Below are 12,951 nucleotides of genomic sequence, written 5' to 3' on the forward strand. Positions count from 1 at the left end.
TCTTTTGTTACCAACGGCAGGTTTTTTTTTTTTTTTTTTTTTTTTTTTTTTTTTTTTTTTTTTTTTTTTTTTTTTTTAACCTCTTCTATGTTTTTGGTTATGGGGCATGCTGCAACCATAATACTATGACCTTGAGACCAGCCATGATTTTGTAGAAAAAAACTTCAAAAAGCTATACAAAGAAAACTTCAAGAAACTATTTGTACAAAAACTATGAGCAGTAGAATCAATTGAAGTATATATCTGAATGTCGTAAATAAAACTGCATTTAAAGAATTGTGTTAATAACCCCTTGTTTTTTTTCCGCTATTATTTGAATCTAGAGTGATAATAAGCTGCAAATTACAAGGCTTAGGTATGTCGAGGACCGAAAAAGGGGCTTTGGTTACATTTTCGAAAAATATCACACATGATTATAATAAAACCTTTTACGTTACATTTGAGAAATCTATTTTTCCCGGTACGACTAGGCTATTGCGTAAAATATGCATAAAAGTACGCGTCAATTACGCAATAGCGTAACATACGCTATTGCCTAAGGATGCTTTTGTCTCTAAGAATAAAATCTATGCAGCACGCATGGCTGCCAAAGAAGTACGTTTTTGAATTTAGCATGCATTAATGACATTAGAAAACTTTCTTAAACCATTTTTTTTAATTCGAAGTACCCAAGTTTTGCAAAAATGAAAAGTATTATTGTGGCTAAAAATGTCGGCGAGGAGAAAATTGAATTCATTGTGATAAGTTATATTAGAAGCTTAAGGGGACTTCCTTGAGTCACAATATTTTGGGTTCAGTCTGACAACCCTGGTTTGTAATGAGGTATGTGATGGGAAAAGACATTCTACTATTTCATGATTAGTTCGGGAGTATTATAACAAAAATTCTAGGCATAATGTGTTTCATCATTTAATCAATTTATTTAATTTCAGGGATTCTGCAAACCTGACTGATATTTTGGGTGTGAAACCTTTAAACCCGTGTCCCTTTGAAAAGCCTGAAAAGAAAGGTAGAAGAAGAAAGTCAAGGAATGGAGGAAGAAGCAAGAAACTGAAGAATGAATAAGTTAAAGAAGATATCTTAATTTTGGAGTTAGATGATCTGTTCAAAAGTGGGTGAAGAAACTAGAATCTTGGCTGTGCTCCGATGGGTCTTGTTTGGAAGGAATATTACGGAGGGGGGATTTTATAAGTTTATATAAAGTGATGTTTAGATTCTCACCGTTTGAATAATGTCGAATTTTCCAGTTGGTTTGCCTTAAAATTTTCGACAGCATTGACTTGCACAAATTGCAAGTCAAATTGCAACAAATTGCTTGCACCGATTGCAATACTTGCACAAATGCTTCAGAAACAAAAAGGAGAGGAAAATGTTCTGGTAAAATAACAAAGACAAATATGAACTTATAGAAAATGGGACACAAAAGTAAGTCACTAAAATCATTTAATCTAGAATGTGATAGTTGTCTTCTCTGTATTTCGATGGAGAGGTATATTGCTCTATAATTTATTATTGTTGTAATAATCCCTTTATAAAAAACAACTTTAGATGGCAAATCTGTTTTTTTTTCTCTTTATAATTTTTACTGTACTTATCTTGCTTTAAACTTAAAGTTTACCAACTTGAAGCTTACTTATCTTGGAGTTTGCTAAGATTATGCCACTAGGGATTATATACTATTTTTATGGAATTTATATCCCTAAGTGGCTAGCTTTGGAACTTCAGCTTGATTTTCAAGTTAGTTTAGTCATTTTGTTGAATTTTGGTCCTCACTTGTATTTTTTTTTTTTACTTTACTGCCATGATTTTTGTTTTGGTTCATCATTTATTTTGATGTGAACAGTGTTAATTTTATTGAAATTTGATATTATCTCCTTTGATTCTTTCTTCTTTTCTTTTCTTACCTAAGTCTTTTTCCGTTCTTCTCTTTTTTTGTCCTCTTGGATTGTCTCTTGGACTAATCTACAGATTAGAAATTTCTAGTTTTAACTAAACAGCATAGGGGAACTGATAAGAGATATTAGCCGAGTTTGTTTTTAAGATGAAGTCAACGCTGTCTAGTGGTTGCACCGCAAAATTATACATAAAAATATGAAAAGACATATTACCATCTTTTGTTTCTACGTGGGCACATATTATGTTACGTGGTTGTATGTTTCTCATTTTTACTGTGCCAGTCAGCCATCTAAACCTTTCTTATACCGGTTTTTAGATTGTCCTTCAGTGGTATTAATTCATGAAAATTTACGGGGGAGGGATTGTTGTTTTCCAGTTTTGTCCAATAAAAAGGAATTTTCAAGGAAACATCCCAAAAAGGGTATTTTTCAAAATCTTGGGGGGGGGGGCACGGACCCTTTCAATTGACGGTACTGTTTACCTTTTTTCTATGTAAAACTTTGTGTGAGTTGAAAGAACTCACAAAGTGATTGTATTTGTAGGTGAAATTTTTAGGCAAGTGAATAAAAGCAAAAACTTTTGTATTACAATATATCTTGCAAGTAAACTCTCTGTGTCTCTATAATCAAATGCAATGGCCATGTGCAGTGCAATAGAAATAACAAATTACAATGAGATTTTCTTTCAAATAAACTTTCTGTCCTTCTGTGGTCAAATACAATGTCATAAGACAAAAATACGGGGAATTTTTTATAAGGGGAAGTAGTTTTTCTGTGGTCAAATGCAATAACATTTTTCTTACCACCAGAAATTCTGTAATGTTGAATTAATGCCTAACTAGGATGGAATTGATTGATATGTATGGACTTTTTAAAAACTAGGCTATTTTTCGTGCAGGCTGTAAAACCCAGTCTTAGCTATGCTGCAATAGACAAGCAATAGTTTGAAAACGAAATTGCCTTCAAGTTCACGCAATTCAAATTTAATTCCAATTACACTAGGGTTTTTGATTGAAAATGTAGATTTTAGTAAATTGAAATTTAGTTTTAGTCAAATTTAAGTTAAATTTCGATTAAATTAAAGTTTGATTAACTTATTGGTTTTAAATTAAAGTTTTAACTAAAATATATTACTGAACTGTCTGTAGTCTTAATAGTCCCTATAAAACACTATAAATTCTATAAAAGCCATGTTTAAGGATCCAAAGATTTCTCTCATATCAGTTTCCTATACTATTTGGTTTTAATTCTTGCTTTGTTGAAGGTATTATTGCTTAAGGTGTATTAATGTTATACCAATGTGCTGTAATGTACAGCGTATTAATCTAATGGTTGTTTTGTTCAAGATGTATTAATTTAATTGCATGTCTTATTTTAGTTGTTGACAACCAATTGAAAGGAAAAGGAAGTATAGTATTAACGGCAGTCAAATTTGTATTCTTTATATCAGCTCATCCCAGTTCAGCAATTCCTTGTACATTGGTCCCCCCTTTTCATTTCCATGATCATTTTGGGACAAATAACCAGGTATTATGTTAAAGTGCGTGAGTGTAGTCTTCTCAACTTCATACTATATCAAAAAAAGAGTTGACCTGACATTTTTTCAAAAAAATAAAACCATATGAGAAAGCTGTTGCTTTGAAAAATGTCCGTACGTATAAACTTGAGGGTTTGAAGTTTAAAATTTCAGGGCATGTTGAAGGAACGTTGAAAAACGCTAGAGTGCAACCAGTCCCCATCCTAATTTTTTTTTAGCTCAATATCCTCAAAGACATCTGACCAAAATTTGTTACCTAGATTCAGAAAGGTCAAATATTTTCAACATATATGTTTTATTACTTAATGCCCAGAAAGGTCTATTATGAAACCTGTTTTTTGAATTTAAGTCTTAGAATTTAACGTAAAGTGCTTTTCAAAGCACTTACTGGTTAGTAGGGAGGGTTTTTTTCGTAGAACCGGGTAGATGAAATGTCGGGTAGATGAAATGAAGGTATTTGTAGGATAATTTACAAAAGATTGATTTGTATAGAACATTTTGGAATATTTGGTTGTAAAATTTCTTATGCTGAATTTGAATGACCTCTTTTATAATTCCTTTTTAATTTGATGTAAAATGAAATGTTAAGTATGTTTTGACACGTGTTTCCAAATTAATAAGGTCTATAAAATGGAAAAAAAAACATTCTCTTGTAGGATCTACGAGGGGTGTTTGAAACAAGTCAAATAAGTTTAAAATATAGTAACCATGAATTAATAACGTATCTTTCAATATAGGCAATACTGCTATTTAAAGACTTAGAGAACAAGTTAGAAAGGATTTAAAAGCTTAGAAAGATGCAAATTTTTGGGACAAGGAGATGAAAAACTGCCTGTTAAAAGAGCTACAACAACTTTTTAATGAAGAAAATGACGCCTCATCCGTAGGAATAAATTTCTCATTGCCCGAATGCTTCGAAAACTTCACTCCAACCGTCCAAAACCTATTACGGCGAGACCTTAGAATGCTACGGAGACCATATACTGCTAGATTAAAAGTGGAATTTTACATTATTTTCAACAATTTTTTGACATTATTATGACTTTTGACACGATTGACATTATTTTTGCAAGTCTTTTTCTTGATTTGCCAAGTAACTAGAGTTTTTAGCGGCTACTTGCATCAACAAAAGGTGAAAAAACTATAGATTTTTTTGACATAATTTTGCTTTCGTTGTTTATTTCAACCCAAGCTCTACTAGTTCATTACTAAGGGATGCTAGAAAAACGAGATTTAAACGGCAGAAGAATTTTCTCTTTTTTTTTATAAATTCTAACAAATTTTAGACGGTCTTGTTGAGCACCCGGGGGTCCGAGCAACAGGGACAGCTGTTCTTGGTGTCATGGCTAGGGGGAGGGGCCGCAGCTGGGGGGGCTACCCACCTGGATAAATTTTTTCACTTTGCTTCGGTTTTTTTTTTTAATATGAGTCGGGTAAGGGCACTGTAATTAATTTTGCCTTGGGCAGCATCAACCCTAGGAACTGTTCTGGATAGTGAATGAAAACTGTTTCTTCATTCATTCCTTGTGATACTGAATGAAAACTGTTCTGGATAGTGAATGAAAACTGTTTGTGTCTCCATTGATTGGTTCATGCACAGTTATAAATCAGTACAGTCACAAATCAGACAGTTGGCAAATCAGCAAAAAGACCGGTAAAAATAGTGCAAGTCATGATATCGATACCGAAAACCGATACCCAATAATCAGAATAACACCGTAGGCGTTATAAGAAATAGAAAAGGGAACTTGATGCCTGGAATTATCCTCCAATAATATTCACATTATTTGCTGTCAAAACTTATATTCTTCTTTTGGTCTTCATGACACTATGAATCATAAGCCATTTCAGTATAATCATCAAATCATTAACTAAGTTTAAGACTTTAACAAAGTATAGATTTAGAAAAATCCACGTAGTATTTTCTTTCAAAAATAATCTTTTAGGGGCTTGTAGACCTTTGTTCTGTAAGAGGGAGAAAGTTCAGGTTTGCAGAAATGACTAAGCGAATCGTTCGGAAACTCGGAACAAATCTTAAACATGCGATATTCACAAAGCTACAAAACGATTCATAATTTTAATATTTCTTTGTCAAAATGACCAACCTGACTTTCAATTTTTTGAAAGATTTGTGACGTAAACTTCTTTGGAGCAATTTCAATAGAACTTTTGAATTTTGAGCCTGGAAAGTTTTTTTGTAAGAACTGCAAATTCAAAAAAACCTTACTATGCAGTTTGGAAATAATTAAAATTCTGATCTATATGAGGAACCTCGTCTTCTAGATCACTTTTTTAAAAGGAATCTTTCAGTTTCAAATCATCTCTATCTTTGAGTTAAATATACTTTTTGTTTCGTCTTTCACAGAGTGCATTTTTTTTTGGCCTATTTTTTTTTTAGACATTAAGTATCTGAGGTCGCTCACAAGCTTGCAAATAGTTTTCTTTGAAGACCTCCTTTATAACCTATTATCTCTCTATACCGGACCATTAGATGCATTCACTGTCAGCAACATTATTGCTTGGGAGCAATTTACTATTTAGGATTACGATAAGTCTATGTCAAAATGCCAATGGCTATGATAAATTCTGTCAAATACCTAAATTTTAGCAGTAAAAGCTAAGGGAAACGTATATTATTTTATCAATATGCAGTAATTTTTAATCTAAAACACTTTACAACCCATTTAGACCAGCATTTCAGTGCCATTTTGTCAAAACTGTTCAATTGATAGGTCGGTCATTTTTGAAATGTTTAATCTGATATCCAGATTCTCAATCAGTTTATTTCACACTCTACTTGGCAAATGTTCTATTTGAGTTTAGTATATAAAGGACTTACAGTTTGTAAAGTCTTTTTTCAATTTTTGGGGGAAAATAGAGTCCTAGCCCTGTCCACCCCGAGCTGGGCTAAGGCAGTGGCTACAAACAGTGGGTTCAGTTTATCTTACCCTTTACTGGATCAAATGTTCTATTGGAGTTTAGTATATAAAGGAATTATAGTTTGTAAAGTATTTTTTTTTTCAATTTTTGGCGCGGCAGTGGCTACAAACAGTGGGTTCAGTTAATCTTACCCTTTACTGGGTCAAATGTTCTATTGGAGTTTAGTATATAAAGGACTTACAGTTTGTAAAGTCTTTTTTCAATTTTTTGGGGAAAATAGAGTCCTAGCCCTGTCCACCCCGAGCTGGGCTAAGGCAGTGGCTACAAACGGTGGGTTCAGTTTATCTTGCCCTCTACTGGGTCAAATGTTCTATTTGCGTTTAACATATAAAGGACTTACAGTTTGTAATTTTTTTGTCTTCAATTTATGGGGGGACAATAGAATTCTGGCCCTGTCCACCCCTAGCTGGGCTAAGGCAGTGGCTACAAACGGTGGGTTCAGTTAATCTTACCCTTTACTGGGTCAAATGTTCTATTGGAGTTTAGTATATAAAGGACTTACAGTTTGTAAAGTTTTTTTTTTCATTTTTTGTGGGACAATAGAATCCTGACCCTGTCCACCCTGATCTGGGCTAAGGCAGTGGCTACAAACAGTGGGTTCAGTTTATCTTGCCCTCGACTGGGTCAAATGTTATATTTGAGTTTAGTATATAAAGGACTTACAGTTTGTAATTTGTTTTTCTTCAATTTTTGGGGGGACAATAGAATCCTGGCCCTGTCCACCCTTAGCTAGGCTAAGGCAATGGCTACAAACAGTGGGTTCAATTTATCTTACCCTATATTGGGTCAAATGTTCTATTGGAGTTTAGTGTATAAAGGACTTACAGTTTGTAAAGTTTTTTTTTTTCAATTTCTGGGGGGCAATAGAATCCTGACCCTGTCCACCCTGAGTTGGGTTAAGGTAGTGGCTAAGTTAAGGTTTTGGCTATAAACAGTGAAGTCAATTTATCTTACTCTCTACTTGGTTAGACGCTCTGTTTGAGTTTAATGCTAAGATTTTTTAATTTTGGGGGAATCCTAGGCCCTGTCCAACCCGAGCTGGGTCTAGAGAGTGGCTACAAACCAAGGTAATATGGAGTTTTCATTAAGTATTGCAGCAAGAAATATTGCGCATGATACTCCGCAAAACCACGTGCGTTGACTAAGTATTGACGCCCATACGTCTAATCTTGATATTTCGTTTACTGTTATTTTAGTGAATTATTTATAATATTATAAAATTTATGAATTATTATATAATTTATCTTTTAGTGTTGTCTAAACAAGTGAAGGCGTTTTCTTTTTATGCTGTGATGTGCCCAGACTACTAAGTTCGTTGGGCATTTGTGCTTTAATTCTTACCTTGTTAGTAGCACTGTGCAATATTTCGTAATGATATTGAAAAAAAAAAGTTTTATACAGAATTTCCTTGGATGCTTTGGTGAACAAAATTTTCAGTATGCAATAGTACTAATGGTAATAGTAAAATATGTTTTATAAGCAATAAACAAAATGATGGGATGAATCAAAGATCTTAAAACCCTTCGGAGACCAAATAATGTTCGTTTAATCGATCTTCATACATTTTTTCTCATACTTCTCGCCACACATTCGATTCAGTGGTGCTTATGTTTTCGTTTGCATTTTGGCTAATCTTAACTCTTGAAGATGACAAAATTGTAAATTTACTAGAATCGAGACTTTTTTGAGCCAATCAGAATTTTCATAGAATTTGTCAGCCAATCAGAATTTTTCATAGAATTTGACAGCCAATCAGAAAATTTTAGGAAAATCTGATTGGCTCAAAATAGGGCCACTTAAACCTCTGTGTTATCAAAATCTCATTGTAAATGGGTCTTGATTATTTTGGCTTTCTCAATGTTTTTATTATGGCATTAACAGTTAGTAATATAGGGAGTTTAGTACCTTTAAAGTAGTGAAAGAACAATTGAAAAATAGTATATTTAAAAAAAAGAAAAAAAGAAAGAGATAAAATAATAACTAGGGGTTCTTCCCCTGGCGGCCCAAGTGAAGTATTGTTCTATATAGCTAGAAGCTAGCGATTGAAAACTGTCCTAGTGGTCTAATGGTTTTGTAATTTTGTGAATCATGTGCATTTTATTCCAATGATGACCACTTTACAAATACTTTCAATACATCTAAATTCTATATTCCGTAATATCGCACAAGGCTACTATTTCTTGATAATATCCTGGTTTTGTGAAAGATTGTACCTGTTTTATACGAAGCGTTGATTTACATAATTATATTTCATATCAATATTTTATTGGTTGTATTTTGTTTTAAAAAGTCGCTAGAAATTCAAGCACACAGTGAAGAGGAGAGGGGCTAGACTCAATCCCTGCCACGATTATTCAATCTTCCCTGTATTATTTTATAGTCTTTATACCCACTCTGACGTAAATGCTTGCAGACGTGCTTGTCACTAGATAGGCTACAGGAATGGGGACGTAATGCTTTGATCCCGAGCTATAATTGGCTACAATAACAATTCAATTTTAGCTTGATCCCAAGCCTCCAATTGGCTAGAATAATAATTAAAAATAAGTGCGTTTTTTTAAGAATTAGATATGATAAAGCTTAGGGGTTTTTTCCCTGGTGGTCAAAATGAGAGATACTCCAATGCTCCTGCAAAGCTAAAAATGGGACACTTCCCTTGTGGTTCAATGGCTTACAGATTTTAGGAAGTTTATGCCTTTTACTCTAATGATCCTCAGATTAAAGCTTCTCTGAAAAAAAGAAAGATAGGCCACAGGACTGGTGGAATAATGCTTTGAGCCTGATTAACCGTATTCTAATTTAAATTCGGAGACAGAGACAAAAAATGTAATTTCTAGCTTAAATATAGGACAATGAAACCACTAATTGAAAAATAAATTAAGAGGAAAGACAAATTTAAGGAAAATTACAGTAGGGTTAGTGCCTCAGGGAAATTAATCATTTAACGGACAAAAAGCAGCTTATTAAATGCAGGTAAACAAATTGAACTGTATGAAGAAAATACTTGAGCTCTGCATTTTATCAGAAAGTGCATAGATATAAGATAACTTAAGTATTGTCGCCCAATCCTTGCGATGAGGGCACAAATTATTGATGCTTACATAGATTTCTTACTTCAGTAATTTTGCAAACCTCAAAAGCTATCCAATCAGATGATTTGGTTTCCTAAATGTTGACAATATCCAGTGACATTGCATTGGTGGAGTGTTATCCAAGCGTGGGCGGAGTGTTATCCGATCGAATGTAACGGGGTGACATTGAGTTGGCGGGCGAGTTTTGTTAGATAGCCAATGAATTTGATGGAACACGCCGACCTATGTATTTTGCTAGGAGTGAGATATAAGATATCTAATGACACCTAATAGATAATCTTTGACGTGGGGTAAAATTACTGAGAATAGTAAATCGAGCTATCCATTCCCGGGTTGGATGTTTATGCTGAATCAATTGGGGGGGGGGGGGGGTTGTCTATATTCCTTCGAACTCAGCATCTTCTAAAATCATCGATGTCAGCAAAGAGTGCATCATATGGCGTATTTTTGACATAATCCGTTTTTCCAGTTTTTTTTCTTTTTTTTACTTACCTTGTGAAAACTGTCAAAATTGTTTTCTGTACTCCTATAAGGTTTATATTCCCATTGAAACGTACAATTTTGTGACAAATCTACAGATGCAACTTCCACCGAAAGGACAAGATACTTATATTGTAGGATTCTTTAGTTCTAGGTCTATTTATTCCCCGAGACAGATTTTGATATTGCAGACTGATGTTTAGAAAGTGATGGCGGCTTGCTTCAGAATAGGATATTTTTCGTATGTGACCGACGAATTTTATATCTAATTTTCAATTGAAAAGAAAAAGGGATCCAGTCCATGGGTAAAGTGGAATTTCAGCCATCAAAAGGTAGCAAAATTGTTGTCTTATGTTGAAACAGTAGAACCATAGGACTGAAGAAAATGTGCCAAGAACTTGTGCAAAGATTCACTTACTTCAGAAGTCAGCCCTCTGATAGATTATGTTCTGATAGATATGTTCAATAAGTAAGTTAGAGTGATAACTTACTTAATTACTGATATAATTATCTAGTTGATAATTAAATCTTTTCCGGTTTTCCTTGGACTTTATGTGTCTGGACTGGGTTGGATGTTCAATTGAATTGATGTAATCACGTGCTTCTCCTTCGCTTAGCTTGTGATTTTGGGGATAAGGTGGACGACTGGATTATTGATCTTGTTTATATTTTTTGTTATTTTCTCCCCTATTCCTTCCTAGCTGTGGAATCTTCCAGGGGGAGATAATTTTGCTGTTGATTTATGATTTAAATTATTGATAAATAGAAGAACTCAGAACTAGGGATCTATATTTTGTCTGGTCTCATTGTTACACGGATGGGTGCTGTTTAGAAACTGCTGTAACTAGCTGCACTAAAGTGAATTCCCGTTTAAAAGTGACAAAGAAGAATATTATAAACACAAGTGTGTAAAAAGTAAGCAAAAGCCATGAGTAAAAGAAAAAACAGTCGATAATAGAGTAATACTTTCAAGCAACACAGTTTTACGCAAGCAAGTCTTGTCTTTTGGTTAAATTGGAAATTCTATACAGGTGAGCTCTGTAATTATGGAGGGGTGGTTCTATGTGAGTTACTGTTCCAAGCGTTGCTTTGTTCAGACATTATGTAAACCGATTGGTTTGTTACCTATTACTTGTACAAGGTATGGGTTTATTACTTATACAAGCTAATATGGAGACACTCCGAATACCGAATGTGGACTTATGATTGGATGAATCCATACGTTTATTATATCAGTAGATGCGAGATAATATGAAGACGCTCTCAATATGAAAGTTAGACTTATCTACTTGCAAACGCGAGTAGATGAACAACTACAAGGCATCTAACAAGAATATGTGCCGTCAGGTGTGGCAATAGAGGCAGACTTAAATGACTGGTTCTTCAAATACATCAACCTTGAAATACAAAAAACTTGATGGTGGCATGGAAGAAAAAGAGCAAATAACCCACCAAAGCGTACATTTATTGTTGCCTATTATCAATAAATATGTCTATGGATAAACCTAACACACTTTATTTCATGTGTATTCCGCTGCTGCTAGTAACTTCGAGCTAAGCAGGTCTTTGCATTCCAGAGGTCGGACGTACAACCTACGAAGACGTACCAGGTGTACACTACCACTGGCTGTAACTGGTGGCCTCACAGAAATTGTTTTCACAAGTGACAATTAGCGTAGCAATTTTGAAGTAAGTTCTTCAATGTTTAAAGTATCAAGGACTATGAAAATGAAATCTGACAGTTGGGATTATATAAGTGGACACTTACGCAACCATGTTTATATAAACAATTAAGAAAAATTGGGTATACTATTTTTAGCACTGTCAGATCCAGGGGACCCCCGCCCCAAGATTTTTCTGGCACCCTATTTCCCTTTTTTTCACTTTTTTTTAGAATAAATTTGTCAATTTGGTCAGTTATTGGCACCTTTGTTACATTGGTCTGCCCCAAAGATTTTGCTCATTGGTGCCCTCACATTAAGCCTCCCCCAAGAATTAGCTCTAGATCTGCCCCTTATTTTTAGTGAAAAAGATGTCTGTACGTAGCTATGTAGTAGTGGGCACCAAATTTAAAAAAAAGACACGTAGAAGAAAAAAAAATCTAAAAAGGTTTGGCACCAAAGAACTTCAAGATAACACAATTTGCATTTTACTGAAAAAAAAAAAAAAACAAAAAACAAATGACCGTGGATTGTCAATTAAATTGACAACATTTCAAATACCAACATTTCTTCGTTAAGGTTTTGATGATTTTTGATTTATGAAAGTGGAAAAGGTGAAAATATTTCAAACGTATTTTGTTTCCAATAAAACGTAATTTCTGTTCTGGTCTTGAGAAGGCATAGTAGTCCAGGACTTTTAGGGTTTGACCCGGACAAAATTGTAATATAAACGAAAATGGTACCAAAATGATCAGAAAAAAATTCTGTACAACATACTAAAAGTCCCCATAAATCTGAGTGGGGCGAGTACCCGAAAAACAGGGGAAAAGGGGGAAATGCGGGGGAAAATGGGAAAAATGCCGAACATGCCCAGAAAATAGTTTAAAGTGAGTTTTCTGGGGTTTTCACATACGCTGATTACGAAATTGACATCTAAAATTCAGTATAGAAAAAGAGTACTACGGAAAACGGGGGAACAGGGGAAAGAGGGGAGAAAAGAGAAGAATACAGGGTAGGGGTAGAAAGCGGTTTGAAAGATATTTTCTGGGGTATTCCTATCTGGTGATTACGAAATTGAGAAATAAAATGATATAAAAAAATCGATTAACATAAAACGGGGAAATGGGGGGGGGGGGAGGGGAAAAGGGAAATATACAGGGTAGGGGTAGAAAGCATGTGGAAATGTGTTTTCTGGGGTTTTTCTATCTGCTGATCACGAAACTGACCCCTAAAATGAAGGAAAGAAAACGAGAACCATGAAAACCGGACAAAACTGGAGGAAACAACGGAAAAGGGGAAGGGAGGCCTGACTCCTGAGCCAGCTGCTAATGGCTAATAAGTAGGCC

The 12,951-nt window shown here is 34.4% G+C and overlaps 1 protein-coding gene across 1 annotated transcript in view; it reads left to right on the forward strand.

Moving 5' to 3' along the window:
* Positions 1-7,575, forward strand: part of LOC136040704 (uncharacterized) — a 10,177-nt gene extending 2,602 nt beyond the window's left edge. Inside the window, exons 3-4 of the mRNA XM_065725005.1 lie at positions 933-1,425; positions 3,274-7,575. Of these exons, the coding sequence (XP_065581077.1) occupies positions 933-1,065 (133 nt within the window). The 3' untranslated portion in view covers positions 1,066-1,425; positions 3,274-7,575. The remainder of the gene's footprint in view (positions 1-932; positions 1,426-3,273) is intronic.
* The last annotated feature ends 5,376 nt before the right edge of the window (positions 7,576-12,951 follow it).

The sequence above is a fragment of the Artemia franciscana genome, chromosome 21 (genome assembly GCF_032884065.1).
Source record: "Artemia franciscana chromosome 21, ASM3288406v1, whole genome shotgun sequence".
In the NCBI taxonomy this organism is placed as follows: Eukaryota; Metazoa; Arthropoda; class Branchiopoda; order Anostraca; family Artemiidae; genus Artemia; species Artemia franciscana.